Source organism: Pseudoliparis swirei, chromosome 2 (assembly GCF_029220125.1).
Source record: "Pseudoliparis swirei isolate HS2019 ecotype Mariana Trench chromosome 2, NWPU_hadal_v1, whole genome shotgun sequence".
NCBI classification, from domain to species: domain Eukaryota; kingdom Metazoa; phylum Chordata; class Actinopteri; order Perciformes; family Liparidae; genus Pseudoliparis; species Pseudoliparis swirei.
The window spans coordinates 17,546,801-17,563,745 of record NC_079389.1 but is presented as its reverse complement, the minus strand read 5'-3'; the positions used below and the strand labels follow the sequence as shown (position 1 = coordinate 17,563,745).

At 41.9% G+C, this 16,945-nt stretch overlaps 1 protein-coding gene across 1 annotated transcript in view; it reads left to right on the top strand.

Annotated features, from left to right (window-relative positions):
* LOC130208307 (dual specificity calcium/calmodulin-dependent 3',5'-cyclic nucleotide phosphodiesterase 1A-like) overlaps positions 1–8,757 on the top strand; it is a 31,952-nt gene extending 23,195 nt beyond the window's left edge. Inside the window, exons 12-16 of the mRNA XM_056437354.1 lie at positions 2,907–2,988; positions 3,302–3,422; positions 3,759–3,943; positions 5,700–5,891; positions 5,980–8,757. Of these exons, the coding sequence (XP_056293329.1) occupies positions 2,907–2,988; positions 3,302–3,422; positions 3,759–3,943; positions 5,700–5,891; positions 5,980–6,038 (639 nt within the window). The 3' untranslated portion in view covers positions 6,039–8,757. The remainder of the gene's footprint in view (positions 1–2,906; positions 2,989–3,301; positions 3,423–3,758; positions 3,944–5,699; positions 5,892–5,979) is intronic.
* Positions 8,758–16,945: the final 8,188 nt, after the last annotated feature.

Here is a 16,945-nt window from a genome sequence, read left to right as displayed (position 1 = left end):
ACACATTGATTTCAACTAATAAATATAAAAGTTTGAGAAAAATTTGTGTTTGACAAATGTACAAACTACAATTAAGATGCGTCACTTAGGATCTGATGAGAAGGTGACTGTTTTGTCACAGACTTGGCCTAATGGAACACATTTTTTTTATGGATGAGTGGTTTTACTTCTTTGTGGGGCCTCCGTATTTGTAAGCGTCTGATTGGATGTCGTGTCTGTCTGTCAGGTCGGATGTTGCCATTCTCTACAACGACAGGTCGGTGCTGGAGAACCACCACGTCAGCGCCGCCTACCGGCTGATGGCCGAGGACGACATGAACATCCTGGTCAATCTGAGCAAGGATGACTGGAGGTACACACACACACAAACACAAACACGCAGATTACACATCACTGAAGGGTTAATACTTGTCACGGTGACTGGTCACTGATTAGGTGTATTGATCGTTGGCAGGGAGCTGAGGGCTTTGGTGATAGAGATGGTGATGTCCACAGACATGTCCTGTCACTTCCAGCAGATCAAGACCACGAGGAACACCCTGACACAGACAGACAGGTCAGTGCTGCAGCCATGATCTTCGACCTCTAAGCTTCAGCCAACAGACATGTGTGTTTTGCTTGAGCTACAGCATTATTTATATTATATTATTTATTTTAACAATTTAAATAAAGATGAAAGAAAAGTGTATTACAATTATTTTTCAAATCTATCTATCTATCCATCTATATATTTATCTATCTCTCTTTCTATTTTTCTAAAAAGTCCCAGTGTCATTCAATGGAAAAATCAAACAAGCATTTCTACTTTGTAGTTAAATATTTAACATTTATTCCGACACTGAAATAATGAGGACATCTTATTTATACAATTCAGTATATACATGTATATATATATATATATATATATATATAATAATAATCATTTATTCCGACACTGACATAATGAGGACATCTTATTTATACAATTCAGTATATATATATATATATAATAATAATCAGTATAATATACCATCTAATTCAATATAAATATCATACATTTCTGATAATTAAATGTAAATATATAAACATACTGTATATATACATACATACATAAAATCTAATAGAACATGTTTATATATTAAGAGGCCCCTATAAGCCTTGTTCGGGGTAACGTGAGCCTGTTTATCTCCTCATTGTGTTTCTTCACCTCCTCCTGTGTCGTCGTGCAGTTGGTAGTGACGTTCACTTTGCCCAACATGGCTGCTTGAGGAGTTATCATGTGTGTCCTGGTGTTCTCATGTTTTCTGTGTGCCTCATGTCTCTTACTCCATAACTGCATGCTGGATGCTGTTTTTCATGGCTGATTACAATATGCTGTATTTCTCCTGTCAAACTCACGAGAAGTGTTGCTTTTACAGTATATTATCGAATGCTCTATTAAAAATGACTTAAGTGAAACTGTTTTTGCTCCGTCTCTCCAGTCTCGACAAAGTGAAGGTTTTGTCTCTGATGCTTCACGCGGCAGACATCAGTCATCCAGCCAAAGCCTGGCCGCTGCACTACCGCTGGACTCACAGTCTGATGGAGGAGTTCTTTAGACAGGTACCCACACCCACACACACCCCCATACCCCCATACGCACACACACACACACACACACACACACACACACACACACACACACACACACACACACACACACACACACACAGTTATTATTATATGAACAATACAAAACCCAACAAACACAATGGCAGACACCGAACAATGTCATAATGCGCTGTCTATACAAATAATCTACGGGAATTACATTAACCCATTCATTAAAAATATGTAATGAGGGGACAAGTTTATTCGCGATGAAGCGACGAGGCTTCTCCCAATACGTGACTTCTTAAAACCGATAGAACAGGAACGTCGGATAATTTGTACCCACAAGATTGTGATCAAGTAATTTTCATTGCGTTGCTTTTGTGTGCGTGCGTGAGCGTAGCACAGGCTGCTCACTGACGTCATCGAAGGTAAGCGTTTCTCCCTGATCCAATCCCTGGTTTTTCAACAGACACGTCATCGGGTGATTTTCACCTGATGTTAGTGATAAAGGTTAACATATTTTCAGGTAGGTATTACCATTGCAGGAAGACTGTGCCTTCCCCGGACACGGCTCACATGTCCCAGGAACGGATGCACTGACAAACAAGTTCATAGCTCCATTATTTATTTTTAAATTATGTTTAAAATCATGTTTAATTAACAATTACCAAATTATTTTCCTGATTTTTTGCCTTTTTACAATATACCTATTTTTTTGTTTTATAAGAAGTAAACACGCCTATTGCTGTCATAATGAGCAGGCGATACAACGTATACAATATCAATAAATAAGACTAGAAGATGCTTTTTCCAATGTAGCAATGTAGAAATGCGAGACAACAAACGGCAAAGATACGTTTTTTAGAGACGGATTTCTAATACGTCTCTAAAAAAACAAAACAATACAAACGTAATCTGGTGAGAAATATGTTTCAGTCAAACGTAATTGCAAATAACGTTTCAGTTCTGGGGAAACATAATTTTCGTGATACAGGGTTGATTTGTGAAGCTGTTGGAGGCCCTGCAGTTTGTCCCATTACACATTGTTTTGTGTGAGTCCTGTGAATCTCTACAACAAAAGTGGGACTATGACGATGTGGAAATGATATCCTCATGTTTTCTCTCCGTCAAATTAGTAATCCTCTCAATGAGGCATGTAGAAATATCTCCAACAGCACTGTACGGGTAATTTGTAGCATATTCAGGTTCCTCTTCCTGTTTGAATTGACACTCTTTGCGTTGCTGTATTCATCCTTCTAAAGTGGAGTTAAATACCTCACAGATGCTTCGAGTTTGCGGTGTTCACGTTGCCTTGGTGACTGTGTCTCTTCCAGGGAGACAAAGAGGTGGAACTCGGCCTTCCTTTCTCTCCTCTCTGTGACCGCAAATCCACCATGATCGCCCAATCACAAATAGGTAAGAGCAACCGTCAACCAATAATACAAAAGGGCCACAGCAGGGGAGGAGTACCATTAACTAGTAACATATACTAGGAATGTACCGTTGACTCATGACAGGAGGCTCTTAGTGCATATTTACTTTAGTTCAACAGTGACCCCTGCTGGTGGTTTGAAGAACTGATATTATTCTCTGCTCTCACCCAGAGATTGGTTTGATTATCAAATTATAGAAAGTAGAAGAAGTGATGTCTATCAATGATTATGTATTTTTCCTCCATCCTTTGACCTGTTCTCCTCTCTCCATCATGCCTCTCTCTCTGTGGTTACAGGTTTCATAGACTTCATCGTGGAGCCGACTTTCAGCGTTCTGATCGACACCACAGAGAAAGTGATTGGTCCTCTGATAGAAGAGGACAGGAAGGCCAGAGAGACAGGAAACCGGAGGTCCAGGTACTGCAACTACTACTTCTGCTACTACTGTTAGTGCACAACATAAAAGTAATCAACGTTCCACTTCAAGGTAAATAATGTTCTCCATAAGTGTAAAAGATGTAAGGACCCTGTGCTCATTGAATCATCAGTCCAAAATATTTATATACAGACCCATAAAAAGGTCCTAGTACCAATGTGGCAGAAAATAAATATATTTAATATCTCTGCAAATACAATTATAATTGGGCCAAAACGGGTTCCCAAATAATTTTCGCCAGTTTACATAGACTTCACCTGTGAATATTTCACGTATGTGGGGCTTCATTGGTTCTCCATAACTCTGCTTTGTTCCAGTCTGACAGGAAGTGGTTCGGTTACCGTGGAGTCCGTGCAGAAACACAGTAGTGGTCGCTATGGGAACAGCAATGATGGACAGATGGACTTTTCCCTGACAGCCATCGACCTGCCAGCTCTGAAAGTCCACCTATCCGGCTTCATCGTTAGTAACAAGGACAGGTGGAAAGAGCTGTCTGTGCACGGTATGCGCGCGCACATACACACACACACACATACACAAACACACACACACACACACGTCCTTGAAAATGCCATACCGTGTCTTTATTTCTCACAATCACAAGTCACCTGCAACACCTGTGACATTAGCCTCGGCTGCACTTTCAGTGCATTGCTAATTAGCACATGTTGGAATGCTAAACTAAGATGGGTGTTAAATGGTAAATGGACCTGTACTTGTACAGTGCTTTTCTAGTCCTCTGACCTCTCAAATCTCCTTCATACTACTTGTCATCATATATCCATTCACACCAGGCACGTGCACAGATAGAGCCCTAGTGGTGCTCAAGCTCCTCCCCTTTTGCCCTGGATGAGTAAAGTGCCCTTTTTGCTGGAGCCCACTTTTTTCATTCATCAGTATTTAAGAATAAAAGTTACTCTCTCGGTCATCAAGTCCCCCCAAATGTGTTTTAATATCCGACGGGGCATTTATTTGAGTTCTTGTGAGAATTTCGCCCCGACATACTCCGCAGCGCTCACGAGACCCCCCCCCCCCCCCCCCCCCGCCGCGCCCCTCCCTCCTCCTCCTCCTCCTCCACTTCCTCCTCCGCGCAGTTCTCCTCGCGCCACCAAACGGGTGCACCTCCTTCTCCTCTGACGCGCAGCACCAGACCAACAGATCATGACGGTGTTTGTCCCCTGACGTTGTTTTGTGATAAATCAACCACAACATTAGCGCTGCTGAAAACATGACGTCACAACTGGTCCGACGTTTCCTAAAAAAATAAACAAACCAAAACTCACGAAATCCTGATTTCAAAGCCTTGTCCAGCTGTTTACTGACGTTAGTTATGTTTAGAGAATAGAGAGAGGGAGAGAGAGAAGAGAGAGAGAGAGAGAGAGAGAGAGAGAGAGAGAGAGAGAGAAGAGAGAGAAAGGAGAGAGAGAGAGAGAGAGAGAGAGAAGAGAAGGGAAGGGAGAGAAGAGAGAGAGATAATTCTTATTTCGTTCTATTCAACAGGGGCTAGTCTAGGATTTGCGTTGTCAGACTGAAAAAAAAACATAAGGCCTCTCTTATTCAGAGGGCCGGGCCAAATGTGGAGGCGTGCCGTATCCGGCCCACGGGCCTTAGTTTGAGGACCACTGCTCTTGGCTGTTGATGTCTATCAATATCACTCATTTTGAAAATGACGTAAGAGGGCAATATGGATCCGTATCAGACCAGCGAGGAGGGCAATACGTGGCTGGCATGACGCCCATTAGCCAATCAGAACGCTTGTACTGTTGTTGCTATATCATAATTCATCTTTATTCATAAAGAAAATGTAAGCTAGCTGTCTGATGCTGCCAGAGGAGACGCAGGTCGAGGACAGCATCATCAGTGTATTGATGCTTATGCTTCAACTCTTTCAGAATGTTTTTTTGGCATTGGGTGCCCTTTTTTTTGGTTTGAGCACCTGCCCCCCAAAATGTCTGTGCACGTGCCTGATTCACACCCATTCATACACTGATGGGAGGGGCTAATGTTCCACCTGCCCATCAGGAGTAGCTAACATGCAAACACCGTAGGCACAGCTATCGGAGAAATGTGGGGGTTAAGGACACATCGACATGGGCCAGCGGAGCCTTGAGGCACGTTGTCTTGTTAGTTATTTTACATCTTCTTAAACTTCACGTGCTCTGCACAGAACATCACATGCTCCCACTTGGAGTTATCGGAAGAAAAGTGACTGTTTGTCTCGTTTTTCTGCAACTTGAATGTATCTGTGTTGTGAACAGAGCTGGCCAATAAGGAGCAAGAGGAAAAAGAGAAAGTGGAGTCCAACGTCAACACGGACGTACATTCCCACGCCTCGCCCAGTCACAGTGTCCCTGACGGACACACCTCTGACCAATCACAGAACCCAGAGGGCTCCACTCCCGAGGAACCTCAAGGTGACATGTCGCCCGTCCACCTCCTGTCCTGGAACGGTCCGTCCGCAACATTGTTCACAAACATTTCCCCCCAAAAAACCGTAACTCTCAATGAACTGACTTGTTGCTATGCTCACCATTGCAGGGGCGAGGCCCGAGGAGGAAAAGGAGGAAGACCAAGATGAAGTGCCTGAAAACGTCTGATGGCGCTCCACGGTGAACTCACCGCTCGATCTGACTGTGGAAGATCACCATGGCAACAGGTGGAACGGTGCAGTGACAACGAGGGTTTGGGCGCTTCTGTTTAAACACAGCAGCTGGCTCGGTGGCCCCTCAGTGGCCCCTCAGTGGCCCCCAAAGGGCCACTCGGCCATATGTTTACGACTGACAATGGAGACACGGCATTCAACGAGACAACATTCATCAGGCAACAGCTTCTTAGCGGCGTCATGGTCAATTCACTGTGGTGAAAGTGTTTTATGGTTTTAATAGAGGCTCAGAGGAGCACTGTCTGTGAAATAAGTGGAAATATATACATTTTAATTTTAAAATGAAGATTGACGGGTGTAAACCACAGAGCGTCCAGTGGCTGTTCACGGCGTGGGCAGGATACACTTCTATTATCTGGAGGCAGGAGACTTGGAGCTGTTAGGAGGCGGTCGTGGAGGTTTAGTGGATCGAGCAGGCCCGTTGTGACTTTTTAGAACTCGTTAGGAGCGTGACGAGGGATTTCTGCTCTGTTGTCAGTTCTGGGCTCAAATAATCAAACATGTTGTGCTTCTGGTCACGCCCCAATATATGATGTCATAGCCACGATAGCCACGATAGCCACGTGGCTTTTGGTCCAGACTGAAATATCGAATGGACCGCCAAGAAAGAAGATGTATTGTAATGACTTTGTTGATCATTTTATTTTTCAACAACTATGAACTGTATTAACCCTTTGTCTCGTTCCACATGGGAACAAATACCTGCACAAATAATGACATTCCCATCAGCTTCAGCTGTACTTTGTAGTGCATACTAACTCGACTAACTAAAATAGTGAATACTATACACATTATACCTGGTAAACAGTGTTAAAAAAAAACGGCATTCAAGTTTAAAATTGAGATAAAATGACCTGGATCTTCTTCTTTAGCATCCATGTGCCCATAGAGCAATCACACTCGCGTTAATGGAAACGGGCTCATTCAAATGAAAGGAGGAAGGAACATAACTCTGCATTCGGCTGTTAGTCTCTTACAACTTTTAGGACCTAATGAGTTAGATAAGGGCTATTGAAAAAGAAAAAAAACACCCTCTGAATTACTGTTGTCTCTTTCCCAACGTAAATCTATGTGATAAAGTGTATTTCTGGGCCCCATGGCATCACATGACGCTTCAAAGCCCTGTCCCGTTAGCTTATCTGTCGTGAACATGTTAGCTTGCTGACGTTAGCATTTAGGCCAAAGCATTGCAGTGCCAAAGTAGCCTCACAGAGCCACTAGCACGGCTCTATGCTCTTAGTCTTGTTACTTGATTGGGTAGTGATTTATTTCCCCCCATGAATGCAAGTAGAGGATACGGTTAAACTGGCACTTTATCGCTGAACAATCCTAAATGTGCGTTACGGGAAAACCAATAGAAAATTGTTAGCAAACACAAATCCACTGTTGTTGGTACAAAAGTCTCAGCAAGTCAAAAAATATTAAAAATCTCATATTGTATTTGCATGCATTTGACTGCTGGATTGTTTTTGCATTGCACCTGCAAATGGCCAGTACTAGCGGTTGCTGTACGAATGTTGTGTGTGTGTGTATGTGTGTGCTTTACCCTAGAAAGCAACTCAGCAAAGTTCATCATTATTAAACATGTAATCTTCACATTTTTACATCGAAACAATTATTTTCTGTTCCTCAAAAACACAATATTTCTGATGGCTCTTCCTAAACCTGGGGGCATATATCCAATCCAATATTGCTGTGTAGCTGTGACTTTAAAAGATGTATTTCACTCCTGTCTCATATCGTTTAAACGGACCAAATGGTGCTTTATTAATTGAAACCGGTACCTGCTATAAAAAAATCACTGTTTGGGATGTGGGCCGAAGTTTGAACCCAGGCAGAGGAAAGCGGCAGCAGTGAATCAGTGTGGATTTATATCCATCCCTCCATTCATTTTCATCCGCTTAATCCGGGGTCGGGTCGCGGAGGCAGCAGACCCAGCAGGCTGACCCAGGCTTCCCCTCTGACCTGCAACACTTTCCAGCTCATTCTGGGTGTTCCCGAGGCGTTCCCAGGGCAGCTGGGAGATATAATCCCTCCAGCGTGTTCTGGGATTTATATCCGTCAAATGGGAAAGTCAGAGACACACAGACAGATCACCTGCGACTAATTTAAAAGGACGTTCTTCGGTTGTTGTTTTTTTTACACCGTCTTGTACTTAGGGTTAATATACCCATATGCTATCGTAAAATTGTACTCTCCACCGTCTTTGTAGAAACTGCAGTGGATAAAAGCACTTAAAATGAAAACAGATTTTAAGGTGCGATCGTCAGAAAATACCAGAATGTTCCTTAGAATGGACAGAAGCTCAGAAATCAGACAGCTCCTGTTGCTTCTGCACTCTTACTATTAAAACCACGTTGCTGTCACTTCTCCTGACTGTGAATAAGGAACAGTGCCATCCATAATACCACGCTGGTGACAAGAAAACACCGGTTCCTATAGCAACGGCCAAACGAGCTGAACATGGCCGACAGTGGAAAGTCTTTAGATCCTCGGAGCACTGTGTCCGTTCATGCTATGTGTGCTCTAGTCATCATGTGCTTTTTGGCTCTATGTGTGTGTGTGTGAGAGTGAATGTGTGCACTGTATACTGTACAGCTGTTTTCTGTATTATTGTATTAAACATTCAGAGCTCCAGTCTCCTCCTATTATTATATTTTGATGTCTCTGTTTATTCAAGTTATTCAAATCTTTATTTTAAGCATTCAAAATCAGACTTACAATCAGTGGTGTATAAAGTACCCAAAAGTCATACTTGAGTAAAAGTAAAGATACTTGACTGGAAAATTACTCAAGTAAAAGTAAAAGTCACCTATGAGAAAACTACTTGAGTAAAAGTATTAAAGTATCTGATTTTTTTGTACTTAAGTATCAAAAGTAATTTTCTGATATTAAATGTACTTAAGTATTGAAAGTAAAAGTAAATGCTGTTAATAAAAAAAACAAAGGGTCAGAATTTTGAGAATTATGAAGTTTATTTATTTGGGTGCTGTGGCCGGCATGAACAAGGAGTATGAGCTAGGATGAACTTAGCAATATATGAATACTATGAAATTACTAAAATATAAAAACACAATTAACACAGAAAAAAGCAGAACCAAAAGTAACAACCAGAATCATCACTTTAAAGTGAAAAATGTCTTGTTCATCTTCAAAAGAAGTTGATTTTCAAAATGGACAGATTTCAGTGTCGCTCTTCTGGGGCTGAAGAATGCTGAAGAGCCGTTCACCTGGTGCAGGTAGAGTGTGTCTAGCTTCACAGACCCTGATGGTGCAGGTAGAGTGTGTCTAGCTTCACAGGCCCTGATGCAGGTAGAGTGTGTCTAGCTTCACAGGCCTGATGGTGCAGGTAGAGTGTGTCTAGCTTCACAGGCCCTGATGCAGGTAGAGTGTGTCTAGCTTCACAGGCCCTGATGCAGGTAGAATGTGTCTAGCTTCACAGGCCTGATGGTGCAGGTAGAGTGTGTCTAGCTTCACAGGCCCTGATGCAGGTAGAGTGTGTCCAGCTTCACAGGCCCTGATGGTGCAGGTAGAGTGTCACAGGCCCTGATGGTGCAGGTAGAGTGTGTCTAGCTTCACAGGCCCTGATGCAGGTAGAGTGTGTCTAGCTTCACAGGCCCTGATGCAGGTAGAGTGTGTCTAGCTTCACAGACAGCAGCACACAGTTGGGAAGCATTTCAGCAAGTCAACGTGATCCCATCCAGCTGTTTGCTGCTGTCATGCGCTTGAGATGATGAAGAAGAAGTCCTCTTCATCAGATGAACTGGACCTGGTGGCATCACATAGCTGCAGGGAGGGTTCTTCCATGTGCTGCTTGATGTAGTCCATTCCTGAAATAAAGTGAGAGTATTACAGACATGATAGAATTAATAACACTTCCTAACATGTCATGACCCCAACCTAAAGTTTTGTACAAAATAGTTTGTTTTAATTTGAAGTTTATACATTTAGTTTCATGCACTGTCCGTGCATCCAGAGTTGATTTGTGAATATGTACTTGTATCTCTGTAGTTCAACACAACAACAGTCCCAAATCAATATCGTCGCCATTACTGGACCGTCACTCTTATAATATTAATACAAATAATTATAATAATGCTGTAATGATTAGCATTATATTATAGCTAAGACGACTCAAATCAACAAATTCTCACAACTGTCAACACTTCTTCAGCTCATTAACTCGCTAGAGATCCGTCTACTCCTCACGCTAATTGTCTCATTTAATTGACGATAGCTAGCGAACGTTAGCCTAACATACAACATGCGTAGGACAATCAGACACCTGCCTCCCCCTCTCCTGCCAAAGATATAACTTACTCCAATCCTGAGGACAACACTGCTAGATATCTTAACAGGTTTATGATGACTAAACATTAACGTTGCGGCTCATGGGATTAATCTTAATTTACCTCAATGTGTTTCCTGAGGTTGGTGAGTTGTTGAAGGCCAATATCTCCGTAGCTTTCGGTCGGCATAAGAGGCACTTCATCCGGTAGGAAGGAACTTTCACTCCGACAAAATAAAAGAGTTCGCCCTAATATGGCCACGGACGTTGATCTTGGTCCCCGTGGTTGTTCGAGTAGCTTCCATTGCTGCTCCACATGAAATGAGTCGTATCTGTAGCCGCTCGCTAACATCCTGGGTATCACTGGGAAGAGAAAACACGCGGCAAGGACCACAGATCCCCAACCTGGTGCTCGTGCTGCGTTCAGGTGCGCTGCGGTGTGTTCCATAACAGTCCCTGATGTTTCTCATGATTATTTTTTTCCGTAGTAACGAGTAACGATACTGTTTCAGGGGAAATGTATCGGAGTAAAAGTACAAGTTTTCATTGCAAAATGTAGTGAAGTAAAAGTAAAAGTAAACAGAAATATAAGTAGTAAAATAAAGTACAGATACCCAAAAAAACTACTTAAGTACTTCTACTTCGTTACTATACACCACTGCTTACAATCTTACATTTTAGTGTAAGTCTTAATCAGGCTTACATTTGAAGTTGCTCATCAGAGTCGGTTGACTTTGGTGGCACGTGTGTTTCCTGTGAAGACAGTAGAAGGCCAAGGTCGCTCCATCATGTCCTGCTCTCCACTACTGGTCCCCAGGAACTTTTAAGCAAGCTTTCAAAACCTGAAAGTGTTTAAATATATATTCTTCTTATGTTCATTATAAATCACAATGCATAATCTAAGCTCGATAATGACTTTAAATGTAAAACCGAGTGATATGTATAGTTAAAACTCCCATTGCTGTTGTGCTTTATGTCTGATTGTCCAATGAAATTAGTCGGCCAGAATGAATTGATGTACGAAGACAAATATCGAAGCATTTTAATTACATTACATTACATCTCATTTAGCTGACGCTTTTATCCAAAGCGACTTACAATAAATTCATCAACCATGAGTACAAGCTCAGAACAACAAGAATCAAGAAAGTAACATTTCTTCAAGAAAGCCAAACTACAAAAATACCATAAGTAATACCATGAGTAAGGCCATGAATTATACCATAAGTAATACCATGAATTCCTAAGTAATACCATAAGTAAGTGCCATTCTTGTGCCACTTAAGTGCTAATCTGTTCTTATTCAATTATTCAATTATTCAATTACCTACAAACTGTCTATCAACCACCCACTAGATAATATTTAACTGTATTGTCATGGCACACAGTAAGAGCCAGCTTAGCATCCAGCATGGTATTAAGAAGTATCAATCGAAACCGATCAATTGGGAGTTTCTCCAGCACCGTTGATAACTTTGCATTTAATATTTCACGTCTGGACCTAAAGGGCCATAAGCCGAGCGAGCATCCCGTGCGTGGACACTGGCTGGATTTTTTCCCAGAGCGTTCAACTGCAAATCAACCTTCCCATAAGATGCGATGCATTTCAGATGTCAGGGGGCTGTGGGAAGAAACCAGTGTTTCTGATGTGGTGCACTGTAAGAAAAACACCACCAGAGGGCAACAGGCATTTACTTTCAGGTATATGCATACAGTTGAGGATTATGATGAGTATTTAGATGCTCGTTTTGTTTCTCTCTTTAATTTTTAAATACATTTTCAGTCCAACTATGAATATATATATATATATACTTACAAATCAGATTAAAGAGTGTGAGATATGGGAGCTTAATACGTGTTTGGTGTTTCTCAACTGATTAGTGTTGCAAATACAAGCTTGTTGTTAAACATGAGTAATGCAAACAAAACTTTGGCAAGTAATAACCTTGATTTATTTGCTGTCCGCTGTTAGCTAACATATTAAATAATAAATCGAGGTATTTGTATGCATTCGCTGAGCTGCATTTGCATCACATATTGTGAGTCTCGATAACATTTTGACCAAAAACTGTCGATCATTTAGAAACCCTTTACATAGCGATTCTGTCCTCTCCAAGTTAATAAAAAATAATATATACTTCTATTAATACCACATTGCAGAAATTCTTCTCTGTATTTGAACCATCCTTAGTTATTAAGGAGCAGTGGGCTGCTGAGAAGCACCCAGGCACCAACTGAGGGTTCAGCGTCTTGCTCAAGGACACCTCAACATGCAACTATGGGGAGAGCGGGGATCGAACCGGCTACCTTGTGGTTACAGGACGACCGCTCTCCCCATGAGCTACAGCCGACCCCACGCGATCTATCCAAAGCAATACGTCTCCTCAGCTGCTGTTTATCCACTGATTAGTGAAAAAAAATGTGTAATAGAATTCAATCACGTCCTAATTAAGAGCAGCAGAAACACAAGAGAACAATCAACACATTCCCTTCTATTCCGCCTAGACCTGTGAAGCTGTTAATAAAAAGGAATACCGTTCAGTATTAATAAGATTTACGACAACCACAATTGAGGATTAATGTTATCTATTTTTAAACAATATCTGGAAATGTCTTTGTTTGACTTATGTCAGAGAATTGACATGATTGTACACACGGACAGCACTTTGCTGTTCATGCAAAACATGGTTTACGTCGTGAAAACAGTTATTACAACCTCATCTGTGGCTTTGAGTAAATTGCTAAAGTTGGTATTCCCACCTTCCGATCTAAAGGCGTCCCGATTCATCTTCACAGGAAAACACGGCCGCTCGCAGCCAACTGATGTTTGTGTAGCAAGTTTCTCGGCCTCACAAGCTCAGAGAAGACAAATATCACTTCCAACAGCACCATTATATTTTTTGTATGACATTGTATGACCTTTAAAAGGTACAATATTTGGGATTCAGAGTGTTGATATAGAAGCAAACAACGTTTTGCTATAAAGATATCGTGTCACAATGTCTACCCGAGCAAAGAATGCAGTCCCTCTCCCTTGAGACTCAATAGAAATGCTCCTAATCTCGTCATTTAGCCTTTAGCCTTTAAATCCTGCTAATATAATTTGAGACAGTTTAAGGATCGGCGGTAACCCTGTTAAAAGATACGGGAGACTTGAAGTCTACCGCTTGCTTGCAAAAACTTCGAAATGTAAATGAAAAACTACAACCTTCTGGCAGCATGTTGCACTAAAAAAAGTAAAAATTGATGTGAAAGGTAATTCTGCTTACGGAGCACGTTGTTTATGATGCCGGTCTCGGGATGGATGGATCTTGATAGACGGGTTCTGACCCGAATGAGCTTTCCGTTGCATTATTTCACATCAGAGGTTTTGAGTGAACCAGATTGCAGCAGAATACACCTGATGATGTAACACTGATGTCATCAGCTTGGAACCTGGAGACGACACATCTTGCACTACAATATCTCTCTATATTATCTATTTCACACACACACCAAGGAGGATGTCACTCATGTGTGGGAGTAATACGCGTCCACCTGACTCAGCAGAACGCTCCAAACCAAACGTCTGTGACTAATTGAGTTTCACTCTTTGGGTTCAAGGGGTCAAACGAATGTGTGACAGCGTGAAATCCTGCCAAACCCATAATTGAGACAATAACGGTGATGGACACAGGCCTCTGAAGCGGGACAAGACTTCACCGTTGCCAATTAATTAATTCAAATTGGCCCTCGCCCGGATCAAAGGCTGAGCCTCTGATCACATTTGTTCATTTATTTTCAAATCATCTGACATGACGGTGGATTTCATTGATCTCTTTGAGGAGAATGTGGTTTTGCAGCAGCAAAAATGTATTAAACAGCTTGAAAGAAAGAGATAATAAACACCATTAGTTCAGTTGCCTCTTTATAAAAGACACAGCTAGCTAAAGCGAATGCCGTCTAATACAACACTCCCGGAATGAAACCTCTTTAATGGCGGTTATAATATTGTTACCTTCGCATTGAAAATGCGGAAGGTTATGTTTTGATCGCCGTGTATTTATTTATTTATTTGTATGCGTGTTATTCGAATAACAAAAAAAGTTTAAAACCGAATCGCATGAAATTTGGTGGGATGGTTGGTTATTATCCGGGGACCATTTGATTAGATTTTGGGATCAATTGGGTTAAAGGTCAAGGTCATGAAAAGGTCAAAATCGTCTTTTTACCATAGCACGGTCAATTTTTATCCAATTGGCATGCAACTAATGCCAAAATGTTCATAACTCAATGCCCAATCTTGTGATATGCGAAGGTATGCGCTCTACCAAGTGCCCATTCTAGTTTGATCTGTTTCACTAGGTGTTTTACGGCAGACCTGCGAAACAAAGCCGTGACAAATTCATAGTTATAATTGAGAATACAACAGGAGACAGCTGTTCGGGTCCCATGCATAATTTAAAGTAACTGTGGACATTTTATTGAGTCGTTAGTCATTATTCATTCACGTTCACATAAACTACTCTTCTTCCAGTGGTTTCATTGCCTGAATCTAACTTCCTGTGAAGATGGAGGTTGTTTTTTGTTAAAGACACAATGCATGTGTAGAGGGGAAACCATCAAACATCCAAAACTGAGGCGAGAGGGGAACTCTGTAGTGTGAAGCACTCCATCATATGAACTTTAGAACCACTGACTGAGCGTCGATATTTAACGATTCGGGCGTAAGAATTGTTCGAGACGGCCCAGCAGACGTCTCGTCGGGAGAAGATTCCCTCTGAAATGACGGAGCAATGGGTCAACAGACCGAAAAGCTCCTACCAGCCTTGAAATGACTCTTTCCTTGGCACCAAGAGAGGGAATGAAAAAAGAAAAAAAGGTCATAAAGAATGTCAGATTCATAATGTACGATCACAGAGAAATGCCCCCGAAGCCACATCCAACCAGCGGGCTGGATATCGACCGAGGCAACGCCTGGACAGGCATGTTGAGAAGAAGAAGAAGAAAGAAAGGAAGGAGGTGGTTCAGCTCGTTCCGCTCCAGTGAGCGAACGTCTTTTCCTTCTTTGAGTCAATGGTGGAGCAGAGAAGCAGAATCAGAAAAAAGCCGTTTTTGTCAACCCAGGAATCTCTTTATTTAAACCAAAGCTGCACAAAGGCGAGTGCTTGTGATCTTTGGAAATCACACCGTTCGTCCCACTCAACAGGAAGATGTACCTGCAGCACGGTTTGATATTCCCTTCACGCCTACGCCAAAGAACACCTTCACTTCCTCTTTATGGTGTTGGTTACCTTCTGGCATTTGACTGGATAAAGGAAAATCCATATTTATGTTAGACTCTGCAGCACAATGTCAGTCAACATTAAGTCCACAGCACACAGGTGACATGTGTTTCAAATGTTTCACACAGAAAACTAAACTACCTGTGATCCAGCAATGTTTACATCTGTCCTCTACTGGTTCTAAAGCAGCACTGCAAACAACATTTTAAATGGAAATCATTTACTAAAGTGTAGCTTTGATATGAAATGATATCGACAATATTTCAGGGATGTCAGTTATCTGTCTGCTATGGCAACTATGAAAGAGATTGACATGATTACTTCCATTTGTTACGATCTCAGACACTGGAACACTGGGAGACAGGGGAATTTAAGCACATGGTAACAAGACACAGGTGGGACCAATCAGGGCGGGCTGACACTGATGAGCATAGGAGACAGGTGTGATGACAGGTGAAAACAATCAGGAAGCCTGTCTAGGGCCAACTCCTGATGGCCCAGGCTGATTAGAGAGCCAAACCTTTGGCCTGAAAGTGGAGGCTGGAAACCATTGACACAATGGAATGGAGAGCCGACTGTCCATTTGACTGAGGGTGATAACCTGATGACAGGCGAAACAATGTCATTAGGGAATCCATGGATCGATTCATCATGACCTCTCTCCATTCCTGGATGCATCTTGTTGTCTTCTGCAGAACGTTGAGACAGTACTCCTCCAATTCCCTCATTGGAAGCATCCACCAGAAGTCAGAACATGCAGAGGAGCAGCAACAGAACTAAAATTCCTAATAAACTTCCTATAGAAGTTAGCAAATCCTAGGAACTGCTGAACCTTTTTCCTGGAGTCTGTGACTTCGCAGGATCCATTTGGATGTGATTAGGTGAGACTATGTATCCTAAGAAAGATACCTCTTCTGTGTGGAACGCCTTGACATATAGCTGATTATCCAGTAGTTTCTGCAAAGACATGGTTACTGGGGAGAAAATCAGTATGTCATCCAGATACACAAACACTGAAATATTCAAGAATTCAAAACCTCATTCACAAAAGCTTGAAAGGCATTACCAAGTACTCATAGTGACCATTCTGAGTGTTGAATCCAGTCTTCCACTCATCCCTTGTTTTATTCTAACCAAGTGATATGCATTTCTTAAATCCAACTTGGTGAATATCTGCAGATGACATTGATTTGAGTGAAGAGGAGATGTATTCATCCATTGAATGGGGCCCCGGTAAGAGATCAATGGGACAGTCAAACATTTTTTCTACAGGCGTTCATGGTCCCCAGA